The 27,833-nt window shown below is 47.5% G+C and overlaps 1 protein-coding gene across 4 annotated transcripts in view; it reads right to left on the bottom strand.

Annotated features, from left to right (window-relative positions):
• The window catches only part of WWTR1 (WW domain containing transcription regulator 1), a 148,573-nt gene that overhangs the window by 26,417 nt on the left and 94,323 nt on the right, over positions 1–27,833 (bottom strand). For all 4 annotated transcript variants that reach the window (XM_008266317.4, XM_008266316.4, XM_008266319.4 and 1 more), the window contains exon 4: positions 81–307. In XM_008266317.4, the coding sequence (XP_008264539.2) occupies positions 81–307 (227 nt within the window). The remainder of the gene's footprint in view (positions 1–80; positions 308–27,833) is intronic.

The following is a 27,833-nucleotide window of genomic DNA, read 5'->3' as shown; positions in this document are numbered from 1 at the left end:
ACCCAGGCAGCAGAGAGTAGCTACCCATGCTTGGCACCCGAGGCCCCAGAGCCTCCACCAGGCGCCACAGAAGGCCGTACCTGCCTCATGAGCTCCTCCTGGCGCATCCGAATCCTCTCTCTTTCCATCTGGATCCTCTGAAGCTGCAGTTTCTGCTGTTGCTGCTGCTGCTGCTGCTGCTGCTGCTGCTGCTGAGTGGTGAGCGCGCTGGGCATGCTCATGAGCCCCGCCGGTGGGTTCTGAGGAGGGCGGCTCTGCTGGCTCAGGGTACTGGGGGTCATCTGCTGCTGGTGCTGGTGATTCATCACTACAGGAGGGAAAAACAGACAGGAGGTTACCCACCAGGGCCTGCGGGACCTTATCAGAAAGAGACCATCAGAATGCTCTGTGCTTCGCAGTACACATTCCCAAGATTCCTTCCAAAGATCTTTCCTGTTAATCATTACTGTCTAAGTAATTATTACCTTCATTCAATTCATGGAGGGTCAGGAAGCGGCCCCACTCCTGACTCATCTAGTAAGCTTTTGGGTTCTACGAAAAATCTTCTTTCACACCTTCCCTGCGGGTGGAGCCCATTTTAAGCCTCACACAGAACACACTGGCAAAAAAGCAAATTCCACGAGGGTTAACAGGAATTATGAGCTAATTCCACCGCGTCATCTTGGTGGGGGTGTGTGCACTTTCTCAGACAACCTACACACATGTGTATGGCACAGCTGAGGAGAGGACACGCTCATCAGCACGTGCTGGGTCCACAGCCATTGCTGGGGTGGACGGGTGAACTGCCAAGCAACATATCCATCACAGCACCCAGGTCAGGAACCCACACCTGGGTAGGACTCGTTAATGCCCGGGCTACAAAGGGAACCCCAAAGAAGGCTGAGCTTCTGCAAAGGGAAAAATCAGTGAGAAAGAAAGTACATAGCAATGCTAAGCCTGTTTGTGACTGGATAAAGATGCTAGAAGTGTTCTCAACTTTTAAAGTTTCCTCTATTTATCAGCATTTACCAACATGTGAAATTTCGGCATATACAACTTTACTTTAGAAAAAACTGGGAGCTGGCGCTGTGGCGCAGCAGGATAAAACCCTGGCCTGCAGCGCTGGCATCCCATCTGGGTGCCTGTTCGAATCCTGGCTGCTCCACTTCCAATCCAGCTCTCTGCTATTGCCTGGGATAGCAGCAGAAGATGGCCCCAAGTCCTTGGGCCCCTGCACCCATGTGGGAGACCTGGAAGAAGCTCCAGGCTCCTGGCTTAGGAACAGCTCAGCTCAGACCATTGCAGCAATTTTGGGAGTGAATCAGTGGATGGAAGACCTCTCTCTCTCTCTCTCTGCCTCTCTCTGTAACTCTGTCCTTCAAATAAATAAAGTCTTTTAAAAAAAGAGTCTGAACTCTAATAATGCTATAATTGGAACTGCCACAAAATTATTTATTTTCATTTTTAATGCATTTCTAAAAGTGCTAGTTTTTCTCAAAACAACTGACCATTCAAATTTGCTTCAATTCTGCCTAGGCAATATCATGTAATAACGAAAACAAAATTTTTCCATCTATTTGCTCCTAGGTCAGCGCCAAAGACAGCAAGGTATAATTTTATAACCTCACTTCATTTTCAGGGGTGGGGGGAAGAGAGGACAACCTCAATTTTTGCTATACTTGGTATCACTACCAAAGACAAAAATATTGGGACAGGCACTGTGGCACAGTGGGTTAAGCCACCATTTGGGATACCCACATCCCATGTCGAATCCACTTCCAATCCAGCTTCCTGTTAATGAGCCTGGGAGGCAGCAGATGATGGCCCCAAATATGTGGATTCCAGCCACCCACATGAGAGCCTGCAGATGGAGTTCCTGACTCCTGACTTTGGCCTGGTCTAGCTTCAGCTATTGTACACATTTGGGTAGTGAACCTCTGGACAGAAGATCTCTCTATTTCTCTCCATCTCTCCTTCTCTCTCTCTGTCACTCTGCCTTTCAACTAAATAAATATATCTTTTTTTTTTTCCTTTCACAGGTAGAATTTACAGTGAGAGAGAGACGAAGAGAAAGGTCTTCCTTCCGTTGGTTCACTCTCCAAATGGCCGCAACGGCCGGAGCTGTGCCGATCCAAAGCCAGGAGCCAGGAATCTCCTCCTGGTCTCCCATGCGGGTACAGGGGCCCAAGGACTTGGGCCATCCTCCACTGCCATCCCAGGCCACAGCAGAGAGCTGGACTGGAAGAGGAGCAACCAGAACTAGAACCCAGTGCCCATATGGGATGCCAGCGCCGAAGGCGGAGGATTAACCTACTAAGCCACGGCACTGGCCCAATAAATACATCTTTAAACACTGTTTAAATAAAAGATAAAAATATTGACATATTTTAATATAAAAGTTTAAAAGTTAAATATTTTATATCTTCAATTTACTGTGGAAATTATGTGAAAACAATTTCTAAGTAAATTTTCTTAAATGAATTTTAAAGTAGCCCAATCATCCATGTATTAAATGTGTGGCATATTTAGTACATACATGCACACACACACACACATGCACGAGAGGTCTTCAAACAGTGCATTGTATTTCATGAAAAAACTAGGTAAGGATTTTAATTTTTTTTTGCACTGAAATACACTTACATATTGATCCTATTTTTGTACCCTTGTAAACTGTCACCAGTAGCAACACTAAAGATGTTCTTTTTTTTTTTTTTTTTTTTTTTGATTTATTTATTTGAAAGCCAGAGTCACAGAAAGAGAGAGGAGAGACAGAGAGAGATCTTCTATCTGCTGGTTCACTCCCCAAATGGTCACAACAGCCAGGGCTGGGCCAGGCCAAAGCCAGGAGCTAGGAGCTTCCTCACATGGACACAGGGGCCCAAGGACTTGGGCCATCCTCCACTGCTTCCCAAGTGCACCAAAAGGGAGCTAGATCAGAAGTGGGCAGCTGGGACTCCAACAGGCACCCTTACGGCACCTTATGGCACCCAAGGCTGGAGGTGGGGTGGGCCAAACACATCCACTGAAGTGTCTGGTGAAGCCCCTCACTCTGATCTTTACTGCACTCCCACTGAGTGCCCAACTCTGAGCTTGACACTGGATAAGTAGCTCCTGCCCTCACAGGAAATAACAGGCCTGCATTTTATGGAAAAGGGACATTACCCCACCACTCTGCCAGCGTCAAATTCAAGGTCTCCGACACCAGCACCCTGGCCAGTGGTTCATCTTCAAATGACTACAAGCCAGAACAACTTACAGCAAGGAGATGGGATTAGCAACAGGAAGAATTCAAGTGAGTACAGATGGATGCACAGCTCAGTGACAGGCTACCTAGGGAAAGTGAGACCATTCACAGTGCACTGTTGAGACAGCTGGATTCCCCTTTGTGAACTGAGCCCAGCACAAAGGACTCTCCCCTCCTGGCACCATCCTTGACACACAGGGGGAGCTCGGTACCCGACCTGATGAGTGGATGAAACCAGATGGACATTTTTACACTCTTAGGGTGAGAACATCCATTGTGACTGATGCCAAAGTAGCCGCACTGAGTGTTTCACTTCTAGAGTTTATGGGTGCAACATTACAACCTTGACTGGAAGGCCCAGGTGGGATGGCCAGCAATGCGCACGCAGGGAGCCACAGGGAAAGCGTGCTCTTAAATACCGACCAAAGGAAGACAAAAAACAGATGTCCAGAAGGTTTAATTCATAAAACCGACTTCCAGCCAGGGAAGGGAGGCACAGATGAAGAAATGGCAAGTATTCAAAGGATGGAAACCCTTTGGAAAAAGCATATTTACTTTTCTGATACAACTTTTGTAGATGCTCAATATCCTCACTATCACACAACTCCGGGGTAGGAAAAAGACGTTTGAAAAGCACAGACTCTTAATTCTTTGAACAATTTTAGCCACAGACTTGGGTCTCATAACTTGCTGACATGACAGATTCGAGCAGGGCTGTCTTCAGTGTCTTCGGCAGAACGTGCTTGTTCCTGTACAAATAGGGTATCGGGTTCGCTCCCAAGCCAGTCCTCTGTTAACTCAACTCCACGCAGCAACCAGACAAGCTCAGCAGATCTTACTAAATCTTTACCTGGGGGAGTTCCCTTGGAGGAAAGCTCTTCCAAAAACACACCCTTCCCAGCCCCTACCAGAGACAGTCACAGGGAGTAGCCTTGAGAGGTTGATTTCTTCCACTCAATTTAGATTTGACCATTCAGACTAAACATCCCTGGTTATTAACTGTGGAGTCTGGAAAAGAGCAGAACGTAGACCATGGCTTTGTTTTCAAAATAAAGTCACACCAAGAGAGCAGGTTGTAATCAGACAGTCACCACGGTATTGTTTATAATAGCAAAGACTAAAAATGACTTTAATGTCCACCAAGGGGAGATTATGGTCTGTCCATCCAGAGAAATTCTACATAAGCATTCCAAAGAATGATGGAATTCTATAGGAACTTACAAGGAACAATCTCTAAGAAGCACTGTTCAGAGAGGAAGCAACCCAAGGGACAGAACTGAAAGTAAGAGCATGCTCCCATTTGCAGGGACCAGCAAGGGACACTTAGTGCGCACGCACAGAGAAGCTCTCTGAAAGACACACCTGGAACTGGTAACAGAAGGAACCAAAGCCCAAAGAACCAGGGAACTTCACCAACGTCATGAAAATGGTCATTGTCCTAGAAGCCAGGTGTCCTGACTCAATCCAGGAGTTCACAATTCAGTGCCAACTCTGCTCCCTCCAGCTGTGCAATTTCTAACTGTTTCTAAGTCATGTCTGAGACCAGAGCTCACAAGCAATGGTGGCCAATGTATCCAGAAAGCACACATGCTTTTTTCCAAGGGTTCAGAAATGGCCATCCCTTGAATAACTGCCATTCCTTCATCTGCACTATGTTTGAGACCAGCATTGTGGAGCAGCAGGTCAAGTCGCTGCCTGAGATGCCTGCATCCCATGTGAGTGCCAGTTCAAGTCCCGGCTGCTCCACTTCTCATTCAGCTCCCTGCTAATGCACTTGGGAGAGCGGTGAAAGATGGCCCAGTGCTTGGGCCCCTGCACCCATGTGGGAGACCCAGATGGAGTTCCTGGCTCCTGTTTTCAGCCTGGACCAGTCTTGGCTCCTGAGACCATTTGGGGAGTGGGAGTGAACCAGTAGATAAAAGATTTCTTCCGCCTTCTTCCCCCATCTCTGTCTGTAACTCTCTGCCTTTCAAATAAATAAAATAATTCTTGGGGGGGGGGGGGGGCTGTGTCTGTAGATTCTCAGAGCCCATGGAGACAATGGGACTACAGGAGGCCCCTGGCAGAGAAACAAGGTCCCCAAGAGAGCCTGGGGAGACCAAACCCCTAATTTTGAGACAAACAAAACACTCCTTGGGATAATATTCCAGAACACTTTATGGAGAGAATAACAGTTCAAACACACACACACACACACACAAGGCAGAGTATCCCAAAATGCAAAATGCAGCATCTGAGGCCAAACCATACGGGCGGACTGCCATGAACGGCCTCAGAAAGGCTAACGACCGCGTCAGACCCAGATCTTTGCCAGTCCCCACAGAAAGGAATAACCCAAACAGAAGATGTCTCCATTGAAGCAGGAATGCATTAAAACTAAAGAAGGCGTCTTTTTCCTTCCAAGAGAGTCAAATTTAAATTTAGATCCCCATTTATCTTTTTCTTTTTCACTGTTCTCATCTCCTTCCTCGCCCTCAGCCTTTTTTTTTTTTTTTTTTTTTTTGCTGTTGTTTGTAGCTGGCTTTGTCTTCTGTGTTTGGAAATTAATAAATCCATGCTCTGCAGATACGTGACCACATGTGATGGTATCCAATCTAAAAGAAAACACCGAGAAAAACAAACGCCCAGCATCTGAGATACAAACACCCTTCTGATGCAACAACCCAGTCTTTGGAGAAGAGACCATCAACACGGGGATGGGGTTGATGTGAGGGCTGTGCACTGCAGACAGGGACCCCTGGTTAACGCTGCCCATGCCAACGAGCACTGCTGTGCCCTCTGAGCCGTGCTAGCAAATGCACTTGATCGCTTCTTCTACAAAGCTCTAAGGGCAAGCTCAGGGCCAGTTAGTTCTAAGCCAGCTGTCAACTTGCTATATAAGAAGTGCAACCATAATAAAGTCACTTTCCCTTATTTTCAAATTTTAACTAACAAAAACCCAACTACCAGTCTCGTGAGCTACCCAAGACTAATCTCATGGACAATAATGTTTGCAGGAGAATGTCAGAGGCCTACCAAGAGGGGAAGACTGCAACAATGGCCTTCACACCTAACTAAGAAGAAAGCGACCACCACCTCCCGGACTGATCACGAAGCCTCCACTGACTGACACCTGGATTTCCCCAATGGTCATCAGAACAAAGCCTGAAAAAAAACTGCCTAAATTTGAATAGACTGGACTCATTATTTTTCCTTGCCTCCCTTGCCATCACCTCTTCTCTCTCTGCAAATCCTCATGGCTGGCTTGTTGGGTAGAGAGGAGCATAGTTTGGATCAAGAGATCTCTCCTTCCCAAAACTGACGGCTCCTGGAAATAAACCCTGCGCTCTGACCAACCGTCGGCTGTCCCAGTGGCGAGCAGCAAGGGCCTGCTGATTTGTCCGGAAAAGGGAAAGGCTTCACTCCTGAACGCTCTGCCTTTCACAGCAGCAGGGAGAGGGCGACGGCTCACAAAGTGCTCGGCAGCTTCCCCAAGCCACGAGCTGCAGACCCGGAGGGAGGCCAGGGACTCGAGCCGCCCGGCGCGTCTCCTGGAATGTTTGACAAACGTCTTCTTGGCCTCCGGGAGAGGGTCGGCGGCTTGCCCTTCCGTGCCCTGGCCTTGCCTCCCTCGTTTTTAAAAGTAGGTTTTGGTTACACACACACAGAGACGCCAGGCCAAGTGAAGAAAACAAAACCGTAAGATCAGGCTCAACTACAAAAACCATCTGTGTGGATTATGGAAAAGGCCAACCAGTGTCCCAATAGCCAGAAGTCACACATAAGCCCTGCACAGACACAGAAAGCACTTTATTCCCTTCAAATCCTCCTCCCCGACTCCCATGTGGGTCTGGGAGGCGCCGAGGAGTACCTGCGGCCGTGACACGGTTCTCAGTTCTCGTCTCGTGCTCAGCCTCCTCTCCCCTTTCGAGAGCAGCAGATCTCCTGGCTGAGGTGTCTGCACTCCTGGTACATGGCCTTGAACTTTGAAAAATGTGGTTTTGCCAACATGTCAAAAGCAGCACAACTGCATAGAAGTTTATGGGTGAAGCCTTCCCAAGCCCTCCGTGGCTTTTCTACTGCCTGACCACCTCTGCTCTATCAATAATGGAGAGATTTTCACATTCGTTTTAATAAAAATACAATATCCACGATTCCATAATCATACTAACAAATAGCTGAATGAAAAATTAAACACAGCAGGAGAAGGACCAAATATCCCTTACAGAGCAATTCTGTATCACTTGGTAGGTGCACGGCTCTCAAAGGGGCAGGTGCAATCTTCCTGGCCCAATCTCCGCTATTGCTGGCGTTTAGTGCGTGAACCAGCTAATGAGAGCACTGTATCACTGTCTCTCTGTCTCTGTCTCTCTATAATTAAAAACAATTAAAACCAGAGTGTGTACAAACACACACACACAGACACACACAACACAATATGCCCAATGAATACCAGGCATGGTGCTAGACACTGTTTCTTTAGTAATCCTTTTAGTGTTTATAGGAGATATAAAAATGGTAAAATATTCAAAGTAAAATGTAGTTTACCTAGAAATAGATATTAAGTTAAAACAAAAATTTTTTAAAGTTGCTTCCAGGAGTGTTCCATGGTCAAATAAGATTGGGAAATGTTGGGCTAAATAAAACTTTAAAATGTATTTTACTGGGCTGGTGCTGTGGCATAGCAAGTAAAGCCGCCACATACAATGCTGGCATTACATATGGGTGCCGGTTTGCTCCACTTTTAATCCAGCTCCCTGCTAATGGTCTGGGAAAAGAAGCAGAAGATGGCACCTGTGCTTGGGTCCCTACCACCCACATGGGAGGCCAGGATGAAGCTCCTGGCTCCTGGCTTTGGACTGGTCCAATGCTGGCCATTGAGGCCATCTGGGGAGTGAACCAGCAGATGGAAGATTCTTTCTTTCTGTAATTCTGATCAAAACAAATACATCTTTAAAAAAATATTTTACTGCAGGATTTCTCAGAGCCTTTAATATGACAGCAGACACTGAGACTACTGAAAGGGAAGACCCCAATGTAACATTTCAAACTCATAGGACCAGTGCTATCTGAAGGCCAGGAAATGCTGGCTCCCTGCCACACAGCAGGGATCCCAGCGGCACACGGAATTAAATATGAGTTGAAATGTATTAAGCACCTACTATGTACTCAGCTCTTCAAAAATAAGCAGCTGCTTAGGATGCTGAGCCAGAGGTGAGAACAACTGCCAGGGGCTGTCCAACAAAGTGCTCCTAGAATTAGGGACCATTTGCCATGAACTTTTTTAAAAGAGTTTATTTATTTATTTGAGAGGTAAAGTTACAGAAAGAGAGAGGGAGGGAAGGAGGAAAGAAGGGAAAGAGAGAGAGAGAGAAAGGTCTTCCATCTGCTAGTTCATTCCCCAAATGGCAGCAACGGCTGGAGCGTGGCTGGAGCTGGGCCTATCCAAAGCCAGGAGCCAGGAGCTTTTTCCTGATTTCCTACAAGGATACTGGGGCCCAAACACTTGGGCCATCTTCTACTGCTTTTCCAGGCCATAAGCAGAGAGCTGGAACTGAAGTGGAGCAGCTGAGATATGAACCAGCACCCATATGGGATGCCGGCACCACAGGTGAAGGCTGAGCCTACTATGCCACAGTGGTGCACCTGCGCTCTTTATTGTGGGGAGCAATCCGGACTAGACTAAGTTACTCGAATTAGGACTTATTCTATGCATCTGCTCTCCCACAATATGGCGCTGGGAGAGAAGTAAACAGCTTCCGCACAGCTGCCTCCAGTTCAACTGATGGACTGTAGGACTTGCTCCTGATTGGAGAGCAGCGTGCTCGGCGTGTGGGCGGCCGAGTTGGGATTGGCGGAGGAGGACCATAAAGGAGGAGAGAAACGGCATGCACCAGAAACATCTATGGGGAACATCTGAGGGAACCCGTGCAGCCCCCAGAGAGCCGGCCGGCGGTGTGCCGCTCCCCTGCGGAAGTGGGGAATGCGGCCAGGGGGAACTGCCCTTCCACGGAGGTGGAAGGGATAGTAGCCGACCCGGGAAGAACCAGCAGCAAACCCGGGGAGGGCCGAGCAGACAAAAAGAACAGCGCAGGGTTCAGTGTTGCTCCTCCACGAAGAGGGGGAGCGACATAATGGTGCCGTGACTCGGATAGGAAACCTGACTCGGATAGAAAACCTAGGACGGATAGGAAACTTAGGACGGATAGCAAACTTAGGAGGGAAGAAACGGGAAGAACTGGGAAAATACCGGAGAGAGAGACTAGCAAACAGCCTAGGGAAAAGCCGGACGAAAAGGGTGCCGGAAGAAGCTATTGAAAGCCTAGGCATAGATTCGGATACGGACTACGGGGGGAAGCTGGGAGAAATCTCTAAGGTCGAAAGCGAAAGTGAAAGCTAGAACAAACAGACTCGGATGCGGACTATACCAGAGAGAGAGAGACTAGCAAACAGCCTAGGGAAAAGCCGGACAAAAGAGGTGCCGGAGGAAGCTGTTGAAAGCCTAGGCATAGATTCAGATACGGACTACGGGGGAAGCTGGGAGAAATCTCTAAGGTCGAAAGCGAAAGTGAAAGCTAGAACAAACAGACTCGGATGCGGACTATACCAGAGAGAGAGAGACTAGCAAACAGCCTAGGGAAAAGCCGGACAAAAGAGGTGCCGGAGGAAGCTGTTGAAAGCCTAGGCATAGATTCAGATACGGACTACGGGGGAAGCTGGGAGAAATCTCTAAGGTCAGAAGCGAAAGTGAAAGCTAGAACAAACAGACTCGGACGCGGACTGTGGGGAGAGGCCAGGAGAAATGAGGGAGGAATATCGTTGGAGGAAAGCTTGGGGAAACATACCGGGTAGAGAAAAATGTTAGGGAAATTGAAGCCGCGGGGGGCAGGCCAAGGCGGAAACGAAAGCCACTTTGGGGTTCTCAAGTTAGCCCGGGAATAGGGGGCGAAAAGTTGAAACCAGAAGCTGAGACGCAAGCCAGGTTGGGATCCGTCTGATTAGCCCGGGGAGCAAAGGACGGGAAGCCAAACCGTGGGGCGGAGACGTACGCTGGGTTGAAATCGCCAGGCTAGCCCGGGGAACTTGGATTGAATGCTAGTGGTGGAGACGCAAGCTACGCTGTGTTACTCGCGGAAGCCGCCGCGTGCAGAGAGAGCACGGGGCGTGAATAGATAGGGAACGCTGGCGTAGGCCGTGGTTCAGACGCGAAAGGGTTAAGCGTGGAGACCGCGGAGCGCGCGAAGCCGAGCCTCGCAAAGCCGGGAAGCTGTGCAGATGAGAGAGGCGCGCGGGCTGAAGCGGCGAGGTGCCGGGAAGCTGCGGGGATAAGAGAAACAGAAGTTTGGAAGTGAAGTAAAAGAGAAATGGGAATGCTGGAAGATAGAAGTGAAATGGGAGAGGTAGGAATGCCCGGAGATAGAGAAATAGAGAAAAATAAGGCCTCCCCTCAACATGCCAATTAGAAGGCTTGGATTCGGTCTGCCCGATTAGTGAGGCGATGAGCACCTGGGCAGCTAGCCGCAGGTCACGAATTAACATCAGTAAAGCTTCCCCACAATGCAACAATTAGGAGGTTTGGATTCGGTCTGCCTGATTTAAGGCGGTAAGCGCCAGCAAAGCTCGACCAGAGTATGAGCCGCAGGTCACCGAAGACAGGTACGAATTAACATCAGTAAGGCCTCCCCACAAAAAGGCAATGAGAAGGCTTGGATTCGGTTTGCCTGATAGGTTTTGTAAACACCTGCAGGCAGTTCTAGCAGAGCAGAGCATGCGCTGCAGGGCACCGAACACAGGCACGCATCAGCGCCTAAAAACCTCCTCACAACATGGCGAAGAGAGGACCCGGATTCGGTTTTGCCTGATGGATAGGACTTGTAAGAGCCTGTGGCAACTCTAGCAAGTAGAGCAGAGTGTGTACCGCGGGACACCGAAGACAGGCGTGTATCAACGCTAAAAAATAAAAAGAAAGGGGGATCTGTGGGGAGCAATCCGGACTAGACTAAGTTACTCGAATTAGGACTTATTCTATGCATCTGCTCTCCCACAATATGGCGCTGGGAGAGAAGTAAACAGCTTCCGCACAGCTGCCTCCAGTTCAACTGATGGACTGTAGGACTTGCTCCTGATTGGAGAGCAGCGTGCTCGGCGTGTGGGCGGCCGAGTTGGGATTGGCGGAGGAGGACCATAAAGGAGGAGAGAAACGGCATGCACCAGAAACATCTATGGGGAACATCTGAGGGAACCCGTGCAGCCCCCAGAGAGCCGGCCGGCGGTGTGCCGCTCCCCTGCGGAAGTGGGGAATGCGGCCAGGGGGAACTGCCCTTCCACGGAGGTGGAAGGGATAGTAGCCGACCCGGGAAGAACCAGCAGCAAACCCGGGGAGGGCCGAGCAGACAAAAAGAACAGCGCAGGGTTCAGTGTTGCTCCTCCACGAAGAGGGGGAGCGACATTTATAGATAAGAGCCACAAAGGAACCAAGGTTCCCTGTGACTCTGAAAGCACTGCAATGAAATGGACCTTCCTTCCTTCTAAACCCAAGGCAAAACTTCCTCCAGTACGTTTCAGATGTGACTAACATACACAGTGGACACTAAGTGCATTCTCCCTAAACTAATTCCGAGTTATGGGTCAGAAATTGGCTAGAACACACACACAAACACACATACACACACACACCAGTCTCTTAGGAAGATGATTATCAAAAATTTCAATTTAAAAGGAAGATAATAAAGAAGAAAAATCAGAAAACAGAAAAAAATGCGCCCACTGCACTCACCGAAACAGATACAACTCGTCCTCTGGAGCAGGCATCTTAACCACTACTCTCACTGTCTCTGTGACTCTCTGATGAGCACTAAATTTTGGTTGCTCCTTCCTCTCATCTTTCCAGAGCAAAGTTCCCCACTAGGCACCGATTTTGTGTCATTTTGCTTTATGCTCAGTGGTTGACAAGCCCTCACCTTCCCCCACAACACTCAGCACAGTGTTCACTCTGCTCTGTGCTGTCACAGTTCAGGCTGCCAGGGACGACAGGTCCTCTTAGTTCAGTGGCACTTAAATTTTTTAAATTTATTTTCATTTTATTTGAAAGGCAGGGAGATAGACAGAGATCTTCCATCTACTGGTTCACTCCTTAAATGCCTAGAATAGCCAGGTCAGTGCCAGGCCAAAGCCAGGAGCCAGGAACTCAATCTGGGTTTCCCACATGGGTGGCCAGGATCCAAGGACCTGAGCAAATCACCTCCAGCCCCCCAGATGTGTATTACCGGAAGCTAGATCGGAAGTGGAGAAGCCAGGTCTCCAAACGGGCACACTGCTATGGGACACAGGTGCGCCAATCGGTGACAAGTGTTGCCCAGAACGTCCGCCCTCCGTTTAACTGTTCTTTAGTAGCTGGGTCTTCCTCCAGGCCCAACACATGACACAGAGGCCACCCTCAGGTCCAGGGGGCCATCCAACCACTAGCCCAGGGGTGCTTGTGCTGGGGCCGGGGCCGGGGCCGGGACAGGAAGGGCGGGAGTGTTAGCCACTTTGACTGTCTCCTCTATACCCCCTTGGTCTTGCTTTCACTCTGTTCTCCCTGCAGGCATTTCTCAACTGTCATGTGGAAATTTTCAACAAATTTCTAACATCTGTTGAACAGGCACAGCTATTGGAGGTTGGACACCACTAAGTTTAGCTTCTGCTCACATCCCCGGAGATTCTGGCTTGGATCCCTGGGGAACACTTGAAACCAATGACTTGGCCTAACTCACTTGTTTTAGAGATGAAGAAACAAAGACGGTTACATGACTCAGCACAAATCATGCACGCAGTCTGGGACGAGCCCAGGAGGCCTCAGAGCATCTATCACACAGAGCCCGGGTCAGCTTCAGGGACCACCACTCACGGCTCTGTCCTGCCCACCCGCAGGGATCACAACCTATCTGTGAAGCTAAATCTGGTGGCCACGAGAAACTACATTTCCCTTCCCCTGTTTGATGGGAAAACCTACTGCAGACTATTTTAATTAACATATTTACTTCAAAATGATGAAATAACACGAATCATATGTTTGCACGGCACCCTATTTGTGTGACCTGGTTTTACAGAGAACGCTATAGCCCTTGGCTCTTCAAGCCTCCAAATAATAAGACAAAATCAAATTAAACCTTGAAAAATTATATTTCACAATTCAAAAAGTTTTATATGGGAAGGAGAAGAGCTGCCATCAGGCACAAGAGGGTACCTCAAAAGCTCTGTGGCCATGACACAGCTGTGAAGACCCCCACATCCCATATCAGAGTGCCTGGGTTCGAGTCCTGGTTCTGCTCCAAACGTCAGCTTCCTGCTTAATGTACATGCTGGCAGGCAGGAGGTGAGGGTTCAAGTATTGGGTCCCTGCCACCCACCTGGAAAGCCCAGCTTAAATTCCAGGCTCCTGGTTTGGCCTGGCCCTGCCCCAGCTGTTGCAGGCATTTGGAGAGTAAACCAGCAGATGGGAGATATTTCCTTCTCTCTCTCTACCTTTTAAATAGATTAAATAAATGTTAAAATCCTAATTTTTAACAAAAAATAACAGTTGTAGAAAACGGAATTAAAAGATAAATTTATTTTTGTGCACAAAAATTTTGAAATCCATGCAAAGCTTTTTCAGAATATGCCTTTTCCATAAACTTCTTGCAGACCCCTGAACTAGAGCTCTGCCCATCACGGCCTTCAGGGAGTAATAATTTGCAGCTGGAAGATGCCCACGCCTACAGGTGTCGATTGTTTCCAACTTATGTGCAAACCCAGCACCACCAGCTTTAAAAAACATTTGAGCAGCAAGGAGTGCCTCCATGCAGCTGCGGGCCCTTCCCTCTCTGTTGCTGGGCCGTCCGTGGCTTAACTCAAGTGAACTGGCCAATGGCAGGTGTCACGCAGCCCTGTCTGATGGAAAACACATGTCCACGGAGGTAGACAAACCCAGCCTCAGCCCAGCCTTGACTCAGCCACAATACAATGAAGCAAGAAAAGGGGTTGCAGACGCGTCTCTCGCCCTCCTTGTGTCTCTCTCAGCCCTGCCAACAATGAGCCGCTTGTTTCTCTTATTTCCCAGAAACTGTATTAGCCGTCCAACAAGGTCAGCAAAAAAAAGGCAGCTTTTCACTTCAGAGTGCACTTGGTTCCAAAAATCTGTAAAGTATTAAACCGAGGAGCTGCACTATCCCAACCTCACACTGGGGCCTTTATTCCAGTTCTGGGTGAGAATAACCATAAGGAAATTTCTCCGCCGGCTCGGCTGATAAGGCCCAGAGCTCAGGATACATGGCCATTCAGCCACACTTGCGCAGATCAACTGAGTCGAGCCATCAAACCACTTCCAGGTGCCCCAGAGCGCAACAGATGGGCCTCAGGCTCCCCACCTGCCACCAGCCCCTCCAGTTTCAACCCAAGTTGCCTTGACTTCACAGGAAGTCTTGAATGTTGAGCACAGGCAATGATTTTCCTACTTGCTAACCCATCTGCTCATTCAAACAGTGATCAGACCACCAGGCAGTGCACAATCATCTGGACAACTCTGTACTCCAAGGTGTAAACATGCGAATGCCTGTACAATGAGTTTTTGTCTTCCCATTACACACATTTTTCATTACCCAAAATGTCATTATCCAAAATGGATACTTACAGGACTTAAGACACCAGTTCTTATCACTGCAAAAAAGCCAGGAAGATCTCAAGAAAGAATCACGTCTTCCTGGTATGTTTTTTTTCTTCAGGATCCTATTGCTATAAAGAAACCATCTTCCAGGCCAGCGCCATGGCTCACTAGGCTAATCCTCTGCCTGTGGTGCCGGCACACCGGGTTCTAGTCCCGGTCGGGGCACCGGATTCTGTCCTGGTTGCTCCTCTTTCAGTCCAGCTCTCTGCTGTGGCCTGGGAGTGCAGTGGAGGATGGCCCAAGTGCTTGGGCCCTGCACCCCATGGGAGACCAGGAGAGGCACCTGGCTCCTGGCTTCGGATCAGCGAAGCGCGCCGGCCGCAGCGGCCATTGAGGGGTGAACCAACGGCAAAGGAAGACCTTTCTCTCTCTCTCTCTCACTGTCCACTGCCTGTCAAAAAAAATATATATATATATTCCCTCCAAGATTTACCCCAGGACACACTTGTACAGAACTGGTAACTTTACACAATGACCTAACACGGGAAAACAGGAAACGGGTGCTTCGCTTTGCTGCTACACGAAGTCAGCCTTCCTTGTGCTTTGAGATTTAATTCCACAGCTGGGCCACTAGCAGCACAAGCAAAATTGTTTTATTATCTTCAGACAATAGGTATAGTTTTATCTCAGCAGGAAATGGAAACTCTGATGTACGCATTTATTTTCATTACTCAGGGGACAGTTCATGCGACTCTCTCGGTCAGCTCTCCTGAATGATTTTAAAACTACACCAGGTGCAAAGCATGGGAACCAGGCAGGGCTAAATCACAGCAAACCCATGCGCGACTGTGTTCTACGAGGAGGGGAGCGAGGCTGCCAGGGTGAGCCCCTGGTTTTTTGTCTGTTTTCTTTTTATAACGTGCCGTTTTAGTAAATGCTTTTATTATTTAAAGAGGCTGTACAGCAGACATTAAGACTCCAAGAGACAGTCAAAGGGCTTAAGGGATCTATGAAAGAGTAGACACCATAAGCAATCAAACAAGGAGAATGATCAGTTTCACAACAAATGCAAATTTTAAGAGATCCATTTTTCAGCAACCAAATCAATAAAGATAATAATGTGATGTGGGTGTTCTGTATTGAGCTAGGACCACTCAGGTTAAAAACAAAACAAAACAAGAGGGGCCAGCGCTATGGCACAGTGGGTTAACGCCCTGGCCTGAAGTGCCGGCATCCCATATGGGCGCCGGTTCAAGATCTGGCTGCTCCAATTCCAATCCAGCTCTCTGCTGTGGCCTGGGAAAGCTGTAGAAGACGGCCCAAGTCCTTGGACCCCTGCACCCACGTGGGAGACCCGGAAGAAGCCCCTGGCTTCAGATCGGTGCAGCTCCGGCTGTTGAGGCCAACTGGCCAACTGGGGAATGAACCAGTGGATGGAAGACCTGTGTGTTTGTGTGTGTGTGTGTGTGTGTAAGTCTGACTTTCAAATAAATAAATAAATCTTAAAAATAGATAAATAAATAAATAAATCTTAAAAAAAAAAACCACAAGAATTTAACCAGAGGTAGCTTAGAGTATTTAGTAAAATTACATGACAAATTTTGAGGATTTGTGCACATATGTATTTCATTGAGGACTGTATCTCTAGGTGTTCTAGTGGCTCCCCCAACCAAGAAAGTTAATTTTCTTTTAACTGAAAAAGATATCTTTAAACTGAAAAAAAAATTCCTGGGCTCAATGCCAGGAGCTGGAAACCAGAAGCAATCCAGGTCTCCCACGTAGGTAGCAGGAACCCAATCACTTAGGCCAGCACCCGTGCCTCTCAGGGTCTGCACCAGCAGGAAGCTGGAGTCAGGAGCCGGAGCCGGGTGTCCGACCCAGTTCCTGTGAAACGTCTTACCCGCTGTGCTAGACGACGGCTCCAGGACATTAGCAGTGGTGGTGTTTGAGCACGGATGAGTTTCGGTTCTTTCCAGCGTTCTACTGCTCAATCCCTTCCCCTTACTCATCCCCACTGTTCCAAGGTGCTACAGGAGCAGTGATGAACAAGACGGCAGCAGCCTGCTCTTCTGGAGATTGCGGTCTAGTGGCAATAACATACACACAGCAGAGCTGCAGGGATACAGGCTTTGAACAAACCGATGTGGAGTTATTTTCTGCAGAGAAGCTAAGGAAGGCCTTCCTCTGAAGAGTGCAATCTAAAAATATCTGAATGAAGTGCAGAAATCAGCGTGGGGACATTTTAGGCCAAGAGACAGCAAGTGGGAAGGTGCCTGACCCTGAGCTCCGGGCGGGACAGCCTTGTCCGCTGTGCTGAGTAGGGTGGTAGCCTTTAGTACAGAGGGCGCAAGCTCACCACAGGGCAAGCAGCTGGGCTGTCTCTTACACCACTGTAACACTCGGAATGGAGAGGCTCCGGGAGGGGCCGCCGGTTAAGTGGATGAAGCCTCAGGATCAGTGTCTCTCAGTCCTTCGAAGAGGTTCAGGGTTGTCTTTGGGGAGAAAGAACTAAAGTCTGGGGCAGAGGTGGAGACACAGAATCCAAAGAGCTCTGCTTTTTTATGGGGGGGGGGGGGGTCTGTAATTTTATTTTTATTTTTTAAAAAAAACTTAAGGTAGACAAATTTTATCTATTTCACATATACAGATTTAGGAACATAGTGATACTTCCCACCCATGCTCCAACCCTTCTTCCTCCTCCCTCTCTCATTCCCACTCTTAATTTTTACAAAGATCTACTTTCAGCTTGCTTAATGATCGTAGTTAACCCTACACTAAGTAGAGGTGAACAAATACTAAGAAGAAGAAGAAGGAAAAAAAAAAAAAAGGCACTGTTCCGCAACAGTCGAGACACGGGCCGTAAACAATCATCGAGTCTCCAAGTGTCCGTTTCACTCCTATAGATTTCCTTTTAGTACTCTATTAGCCACCATGGCTCAGGGAAAACATATGGTATCTGTTTTACAGCATTGTTTACAATGCCTTTAGACATTGACACAAGGAGATTCTGGTCCCCAGCAAAAGAAAACAAAAACCTGCAGCTCTAAATTTTATTTGGGGTAGGCCAAAGGGGGTTCTCAAAATCACAAACAAACCAAAACACAACAACGACACCAAAAAGCACACGCAGCTCTGGAGCTGGCAGATTTTATCCTCGCCCCAAGCTGGATGTGTGGCGTGCACGTGTTACGGCCTCCTATGAACGCAGCCTGGCCCTCTGCCACGCCCTCACCCAGTGCTTCGAAGGTTAGAGACAACATCCCTGCACCACTCCCGGTGCTCACTGTTGAAGGACACTGACCCCCAAATCACACTGTCAAGATGACCTGCAGAGAAAGGGGAACGTGCTCTTAGCACGTTCAAATTTCTCCTGAACACCACGCGAGCCCTCACCTCCTGAATGGCCACACCGGCACAGCTGAACACATCACTCCTTTTGCAAGGGCAGGCGGGAATCTCAGAGCCAACCCTGCAGGCACCTCCAGGCGACCACAGAGGGACCCATGGTTTGCACTTTCCTCCCTGCGTTTTTGTTTTCTCAATCACAGTCTCTTTTATCCTTTTGAACTATGTGTTTGGTAAGGGAATAAATGGGTAGCAGATCACAATTTCATTTAAAACTGCAGATCTGCGTATTTAGCTAGCCATAGCGCATGCTGGAAATAGTCATTTGCAGGACCACAGAAAAGGTTTAAGTGAATTTAGGCCACACCTTAGATCTAGTGACCGAAAAACTCTTCTTGATTCTCATTCTCTTTCCTGAACATGATCACTGGAGAAGCCATCTGAACAAGCAAACTGGGTATCACCTAGTCCTTAACCAAATGGGCCACGTTCACATAACCAGTAGCGGAACAGATCCCAACCGAAAAGCAGTCTATAAAATAACTGGTCTACCTCTTCAAAGATATCAACGCCCAGGAACACAAGGGCTGTGGAATCACTCAGGTTAAAAGATTAAGGAGAGGAGACAGCTAAACACAATGTATGATCTTCAATTAGATACCCATGAAAATCAAAAGTAGCTACAAAGTTATAAATAATGTAAGTAGTTATATATTATTGGGCCAACTGAGTATCTTAAATATGAACTCTGCATTTGATAGCACTATTACATCAGTGTCGTGTTTTCTGATTCAACACCTGTGCTGTGATTCGGTAACAATATGTTCTTTTAGAAAACAATCTGAAGCATTTAGGAGCAAATAAGCTGGGGGTTGCCAACTTGAATGTGTTGGAAAATAAAGAAAAACAAAACATTTACACATACAGAAAGCTATTGAGTATTTCTCAACATTTGGCAAACGTGACTTTGTTTATAAACAAAGTATTCATCTGGGCACAAGGTACACGGAAGTTCCTTGTACTATAGGTGAAACTCTTCAGGAGTTCTTTCTTTTTTTCTTTTCTTTTCTTTTTTTTTTTTTTTTTTTTTTTTTTTTTTGGACAGGCAGAGTTAGACAGTGAGCACGAGACAGAGAGAAAGGTCTTCCTTTTCCGTTGGTTCACCCTCCAATGGCTGCTGCTGCGGCCGGCGCACCGCGCTGATCTGATGGCAGGAGCCAGGTGCTTCTCCTGGTCTCCCAAGGGGTGCAGGGCCCAAGCACCTGGGCCATCCTCCACTGCTTTCCCGGGCCACAGCAGAGAGCTGGCCTGGAAGAGGGGCAACCAGGACAGAATCCGGCGCCCCGACCGGGACTAGAACCTGGGGTGCGGTGCCGCAGGTGGAGGATTTCTTAAGAACAATAGCTCTCCACACCTATCTCAGACTCCCCAGAGCCTGGGAACTCTCAGGCTGGCAGAGTCGGAGGCTCCTGTGTGGGGCTCAGCACCCTGGGGCTCTAATGATCTCTGAGGAAGTCCCTCACGGGGGCCATAGCTAACTGGGGCGGGCAAGGGCCCCACCCGAGCTGGAATGAGTGCTGTGTGATTCTGATACCACACACCCACAGTTCCTCCATCCCTCACCTAAGTGCCACTGAAACAATTCATCTCTCCAGAAACACAGAGCACCTAAGAAGACAGGGCAGAGCTACCCTTCAGAAGAACACTCTGGCCAGCTGCCCCGGGACGAGGTTTCCTTGGGAGAAGCCTGTGCACCGGGGGGCCACTGGAGAGCTGAGACTTTGCCCTGCAAGGCTCTCACCTCCCGGTCACAGCTGAAGACGCTACTCCACAGGGGCCTTGATCAATCGATTGATTGATTGATTATAGGAACAACAGAGAGGCAGAAACAGCTTCCAGTCACTGGTTCACTCCCCAAATGCCTGCAACTGCCAGGGCCAGGCCGGGCCAAAGCCAGGATCCCAGATCTCAACCTGGATCTCACACATGAGTGGAAGGATTCCAAGCGCTGGAGCAATCATCCGCTGCCTCTCAGCAGGAGACAGGACAAGAAGCAGGAGAGCTGGGACTTGAACCCAGGCACTCCAGTCATGAAATGCTTGCAAGCAACATCATAACCACTGCACCACATGCACACCCTTGACCTTGACTGTAGGAAAAACAAGCAAAGGCAGACTGGGAGATGGAGAAGGAACGAGCGAATGTGAACATGTGGAACAAGAAATGTCTCCAACCCTTGAATTACAGGAAAAATAGATTGTGCACTTAAAACCAGACTAGACCCAGAGAGAAAGAGGAAGCAAGAGACACATGGAGGATCTGAAAAGAAAGGTCTCAGGGCAGTGTTCCCGGTGTGAGTGTTCCAGGCAGTAGCAACAGAAAAACCAGGGACACGGTAAGGTAAAGGGGAGGCCCCCAGAAACCCCCGCTTTGGAGCTGGCCTTAGCATCTCAGAACGTGATGATCCATCTAGGGAGAGATTACAGCTCCATTCTAATTAATCCAGGCACTCCAGCAGTTGATCAGGGTGGAAATACAAGAATTTTATTTCTGAAGCTTCAAGTGTGAGTTCTGAGGCAGCTAAACGAAGTGTTCTGAGCCAAGACTAAATCAGCCACATAAACTTCTTTTTTAAACTTTCTTTCTTTCCAGCTCTGCAAATATTTAAGCCTTGGCAAAATTCAAAGCTTACAACTCACTCTTCACTGGTGTCTGAGAAATATAATACTGAAAAGGACAAAAATAATATGGAATGAAATGCATGACAAGTACTGGGAAGCAAGAAACTTCCAATGAAACTTCCATTTATGGTTTAGTCAAAAACATACGAACATGCAAGCTAAACAGCAGAGGCAGTAGAAAGGTGAGGTACCTGCTTACAAGGACACTTTCTGTGGCGATCTTAAATAATTTTCTTAAAGAAAATAAAAAAGAACACCCCCCACCCCCACACACACACAAACAGTGGCTCTTTAGACAATTTCTTGATATGAAATTTGTGTTTAAGGATTTTTATTCTTTACTCAAGTATTTCCAAGAAACTAAAAAACACAAGGGAATGAAAGGTAACACTGAAATGTACATATAAGGATATGCACTGCAGTATCATAATAATAAAAGGTAGACTCAGGTGCAGGCATGTGGCCCTGGGGTTCAAGTGGTCCCTTGGGACACCCACATCCTATACTGGAAGGCCTGGCTTGACTCCAGGCTCCTCTGCTTCCAGTCCAGCTCCTTGCTCGTGCACACCTTGGGAGGCAGCAGGTGACGACTCAAGCACTTGGATCCCGGCCACCCATGTGGGAGACCCGGATGGAGCTCCTGGATCCTTCGCCTGGTCCAGCCCTGGCTATTGGTGGCATTTAATAATAGCACTAGCATTAATAATAGCACTAGCTATTGGTGGCTAGTGGATGGAAAATCTCTCTCTTCCTGTCTCTCTCTTTCTCTGTCTTTCAAATAAACTGAAAATAAATATTAAAATGGTAGAATCAAGCTATATCTCTTTTAAAAAAAGAATTAAACAGATTATAACAGAGTCACAAAGGAATATTGTGCAGCCATTAACACGATGTAATGGTTTATGAACCAAAGAAATAAGCCCAAGACCACTCAATACTTCAAAAAGAAAATTAAAATGATGAGGGTCTAGTTCCTACTAGAATTATAAAGCCTGGACTGCTTGACAACCAGCATTTCTGCCAGCTGAGAAGCCGCTCTGGGATGCCCTGATGGGAAACTGGGGTAGTCTTTTAGGAAACACATGGACCAAGAGCTATCAGGACTTCAAATGCACATACACTTTGATCCAAGAATTCCCTCTCTGCAAAATTCCCTTATACATTAACAGCACGTGGTACAAGGATTTATGTACAAAAAGGTACACTGTAGTGTTTCATAACAGTGAACAGTCAGAAAAAGAAACTAAATATCTTTTTTTTTTTTTTTTTTACAGGCAGAGTTAGACAGTGAGAGAGAGACAGAGAGAAAGGTCTTCCTTTTCTGTTGGTTCACCCCCCAAATGGCCGCCATGGCCGGCGCGCTGCACTGATCCAAAGCCAGGAGCCAGGTGCTTCCTCCTGGTCACCTATGCGGGTGCAGGGCCCAAGGACCTGGGCCATCCTCCACTGCACTCCCGGGCCACAGCAGAGAGCTAGACTGGAAGAGGGGCAACCGGGTCAGAATCCAGTGCCCTGACCAGAACTAGAACCCGGTGTGCCGGCGCCGCAAGGCGGAGGATTAGCCTAGTGAGCCGCGGTGCCGGTCACTAAACATCTTAACATAGAGGACTGGTTAAATAAAGTTAGAGACATCAACTGGGGGGGAATATTATATGTTGCTGACAAAGAATTAATAAATCTGCAAGTGCCTTAACATATCCTCTAAGATATGTTAAGGTTTAAAAAGATGTGTATGCCCAATCATGCATCTGTATTCCTAAAAGAACATTCCAGAGGCTGATGCTGTGCTGTTCTAGGGAGTAGAGAAGGGCTGGAGTCTCGGTGGGAAAGAAACTACTTTTCCTGAATATCCTTTGGAATGGTTTGAATTTTCAGCCGTATGCTTGTTATTTTCCTAATAGAAAACAACCTAGCCAAAAACCACTATCAAAAATATTTACTGAAACAAACAAAAAAATGCTTATGATATGTTAAGCTTAAACCAGCAGGCTACAAAAACAAATGTAGATGATTTTCCAACTTTTTTTGTTTATGTTTGTATTGAAAAAAAGACAAAGACAAGAGAATCTACCAGTGGGATTCTGAATGGTAGGATTACAGTGGCTTTTTATTTTCTCATTTGTTGCTGAATAGCATTTTCTACAATGACCAAGTAGCAATTATAATACGGAAAAAATATAACATTCTGAAATCTCGCTGCCTCAAATATATTTAGGACCTTATTTTTTCCAGCCTTTTTAAAAAATCTAAACCAAGCAGAGCGGGGTGATCGTGCTCTTTTTAGCACCGAGAAAAGACCACCAGGGCTTTTGTTCTCCTGGCTGCTCTATTATTTTTGCTGACTTCATCGTGTGGAGTTTTTCAGAGTCAAGCACGGCAGAACAGCTGTCCCTGACCACTAGCAACTGCAAAACACCCAGGGCATAAATTTAGACTTCCAGAAAGGAAGAAGAAATCAATCAGCGAGTAGCCAATGGGGGAGGGGAGGATCACACAGGGGCAGGGGCAACTTCACCGGGAGCCCCAGAGAGGAGATCAAAGAGCGGTCAAAATGCCACTCAGCACTTGTCAGTTTGGAACCAGAGGCTGAATGATCAACCGTCCCAGTATCCCGTAGCTAGTACATAGCCTCAGACTTTAACTGGATGAAATCCCCACCAGGAAGAGAATGCCTTGGGCCAAACTACTGGCCATCAGTCACCAGACAGCATTCTCTCGGGAGAGGTCTAAGAGATTAGACTCCATTAACTATGAATGAATGAATGAATGAATGAAGTTATACAAAAAAAGGGACTGAAAGTTTGACCCAGTCTTTGACCTTCTTCCTAAGGAGCTCACTCTTCACCGGGGCAGCGGACATCCTTCTGGAATTTTTAAGGGGTTTCCATTGAAATCAGGCTTATACATTCACCCGGTAAAGTTAGGCAATACAGTTCAATAATTCTGATCTAGGGCTGGCCTTGGGGTGCAGCAGATTAAGCCACCACTTACAATACCAGCATCCCATATTGGAGCACCAGTTCAAGTCCTGGCTCCTCTACTTCTGATTGAGCTTCCTGCTAATTCTCCTGGGAAGGCAGCAGAGGATGGCTCAAGTTTTTGGGCCCCTGCCATCCACATGGGAGACCAGAATGCAGACCTGACTCCTGGCTTCAGCCCGGACCAGCCAAATGTTTCAGCCATTTGTGTAATGAAACAGTGGATAGACGATCTTGCTATCTCTATATCTCTCCCTCTCTCTTCATCACTCTGCCTTCAAATAAATAAATAAATATTTTAAAAAAAATAATAATAATGCTCAAGACTGTTTTGACTCCCAGACCTGGCCAGTGCATTCAGGCCCTCAAAAACTGCACACCGCTCCAGACTGCTCACTCATCGCCTGAGAAAGAACTGGGGTGGGGCCCAGCGGGCCTGCTTCCAGCAGCAGCAGCCACAGATACCATCCAGGATGTTCCTTGGCAGCAAACAGGCTCCTGGGGTCGGAGGATGAGTGCATATGACACGCCCCATGTGACCCAACTAGTGGTAGACCTGGACCACACTTGGAGCAACAGGACGTTGGAGTCTGGTGAGTAGCGTGCTTGTCACAGGCAGACTCATGCCAGCTGCTGAAGCTGGCCCATTCCGGCTTTGTCCACCTTACACATGAGGCCTCCTGCCCATCACCCCCTCCTCCTCTCCCACCATAAAGAGCTCAAGGTACCAAGTCATTCATTTTCTCTTTGTTATTTCCCCTTTCTGGTATTATAGAAGTAATAAAACCACACTACAGAGAAAAAAGGTCTCACTCATAATCCAAAGGCCTGTCGTTATCATTAACATGTTAAATATTTAATGTAACTATTCCATGAATGCATTATGCAAAATGGTGCACTTCTAATGCACACTGCCCTTTGCTGGGAGCTAGAAGCAGGCACAGGGAAAGCAAGGTCTCTGTCCTCAAGGAACTTCGCCTGTAGGAAGAGAGAATTTGAGCAAAGTCTTTTTTGTTTTAACTCATTTATTTATTTGAAAGGCAGAATGACAGAGAGAGAGAGGGAGACAGAGAGATCTTCCATGCACTGGTTCACTCCCTAGATGCCTGCAACAGCCAGAGCTGGGCCAGACTGAAGCCAGGGGCCTGGAACTGCATCCGGTCTCCCACATGGGTGGCAGGGGCCCAAGTACTGCGCTCCCAGGTGCATTAGCAGGAGGCTGGATCCTAAGTGGAGCAGCAAGGACTTTACCTGGCACTCTGATATGGGGTATGGGCATCGTAATGGTTAGCTTAACTAGATGTGCCACAACACCTGCCCTCAAGGTCTATTTTAGAAAACAAAATCATAATCATAGCATACACAATGTTGCCTGCTGTAAAAAATTAGAATATTGTAATAAGCAATTTTCCATGTGTCTCCACAGTCTATAACTGTTATTCCACTGGTTACAAACACATTTATTTTCATATTACAGGCATTATTTATTTACCAGCTATTACAGCTAACATGCCTCTGCATACACAACTTTCCAAAATGTTCACCTTGCATACTACTTGGGAATTTCATCCTGGAGAGTATTTTGGGGGAAAATGTACAGCATCAAACATGTTCATGGCTCCACATACCTGTTACTGATTTTTCCACCTAAACTTCACATGATAAAACCTACATATCTTCATTGCCTAACCTATCCCTCAAAGTAAGTGAATGCTAATCTAGGTAAAAGATTCATTCACATCAAGATCAATGGAGCGGAGAAAGCGCTGTGGTATAGCAGGTTAAGCCAACGCCTGCAGCGCCAGCATCCTATTCAGACACCATCAGGAGTCCAGGCTGATGCTCCGCTTCGGATCCAGCTCCCTGCAAACAGCCTGGGAGAGCAGTGGAAGATGGCCAAAATGCTTGGGCCCCTACAGCCACATGAGAGACCCAGATGAAGCTCCTGGCTCCTGGCTTTGGATCAGTCCAGCTCTGGCTGTCCCAACCATTCAGGAAGTATACCAGAGGATGGAAGATCTCAGTCTCTGTCTGTCTGTATGTCTGTCTATCTCTCTCTGTATCTGTATCTTTCAAATAAATAAATAAATCTTAAAAAAAAAATCAGTGGAGCACACCCATGCAAACACAAGGTTCATTTCTTTATATTCTGTGTCCCACTTTATTTCATAGTGGAAACTCAATCAGTTAATACATTTTTCAGCCTCCATTTCACACATTTCTTAAAGCCTTAAAAGGTAGGAACTATAACAAATCCCTCAAAAACTCAAAAAAAAAGTTTTCAATAATGTTGGTTGAGGGGCTGGTGCTGTGACATAAGGGGTTAAGCCTCTGCCTACAGCAAGCATCCCATATGGGCACCAGTTCGAGTCCCAGCTGCTCCACTTCTGATCCGGCTCCCTGCTAATGCGCCTCAGAAAGCAGTGGAAAATGGCCTAGGTGCTCGGGCCCCCCCACCCACGTAGGAGACCAGGATGAAATTCCTGGCTTCGTTTCGGCCAGCTCCAGCCATTGCGGCCATTTGGGAAGTGAACAATGAATGGACGACTTCTCTCTCCCTCTCTGTAACAGCACGTTTCAAATAAATGCAATGAATCTTTAAAAAAAATAATGTTGGTTGAAGTGAATTCTGACAACAGACAGCTTCCTCAAACCCGGAGAAGGTAGCACTGATTTTCCTACAGTGGTTACAAAACGCTGCTGCTTTTAGTGAAGAGAAGCCCTCTTTTCACAGGACCCCTTTCCCCTTTTCCTGTGCCAGCCAGTCTTCCTTCCTTTCTATAAACACACGCTTCTACCAGCACCTACCACCTGCACCCTCCCCCTTAACGCCCGTGGGTTTCTCTCTCTTCCCTAGTCTCTGGGTTTGCGTGTGTATACCCCTGTGCACTTGAGGCTAATGTATGCTGCATAAAACACAAAGTTCAAAAACTAGTCAGAACATCGGAGCTGGAAAAATTGCAGTAGCCGGATGTGTCTGCCAGGAACTCACCATACAAATTTAATTAGAAAACACCGGAAAAAGGAAAGAAGAGGATACCTACGTCTAAATCTGAGTTTTAGTGGACTTTCAGGATCCCCTCCCACATGCTTCCAGCAACGCTGGTCTGCAGTATCCCTTCTCTATTTATTTGCTGTTGATAAAATACAATGCCTTTAACTGCCTCTGTGCACTTCCTAGGGGGAAGAAGCAGCCAACTCACTTGAGCACACACAAGATTTTCCATCTTGTCTTGAAAAGCATGCCCAGAAAATTAAAAACTCACACATGTGTTTATAATTTGAAGTACAGATCAAGACACAGACCTGGAGGATTTATGCTCTCGGCTGGCAGACGGCACATCTTCAAAGGAGGAAGTGCGTGTGTGTGTGTGTGTGTGTGTGAGTGATTTTTTTTTTTTAAATTCCGACGGTATTGAAAATACACTCTGGCTGCACCTTCCCGAAGTTTCTGTCCTGGCTTGGGCTGGCAGTCTGGTGAACTTGTTAGACAGTCCTTACTTTTCCTGTACTGTCTGGGAAGATAACTGGCACCCCCACTAGAGGCCTCTTTCCAACAAAGAGCTCTGTGAATGTGTGGCCCATGATTGCTGAATTCTCATGAGAATGGCAGAGTCCCATGCCACTTTCTCTTTGTAAAAGTGTCCTAAAATATGGGGACATAAGTCACGGCATGCCTGTGGCATCTGCGTACTGAGAAATGGCACGGTCTGACCCTGTCACCACTCAGTGGGGGAAAGGCTCATCTCTTGCAAGCCAAAGCACAAACACTCTTGACAAGCTCCCGCTGTCCACGGGCTGATGGCAAGAGCGCGGGGACACATGCTCCCCTTCATCGTCTCACAACTTCTGTGTGAGGTTAAAGAATATTTCAGGGGACAGGGATGTTCGGCGCAGCAGTGCCCGTGCTGGAGTCCCAGGTCCTCTGTCAATCCAGCATCCTGCTAGTGTGCACCCAAGGAGGCAGCAGCGATGGCTTAAGTACCTGGGTCCCTGCCACC

The sequence above is a fragment of the Oryctolagus cuniculus genome, chromosome 4, assembly GCF_964237555.1.
Source record: "Oryctolagus cuniculus chromosome 4, mOryCun1.1, whole genome shotgun sequence".
NCBI lineage: Eukaryota > Metazoa > Chordata > Mammalia > Lagomorpha > Leporidae > Oryctolagus > Oryctolagus cuniculus.
The sequence above is the reverse complement of the archived record's forward strand: the minus strand, read 5'-3'. Positions and strand labels throughout refer to the sequence as shown.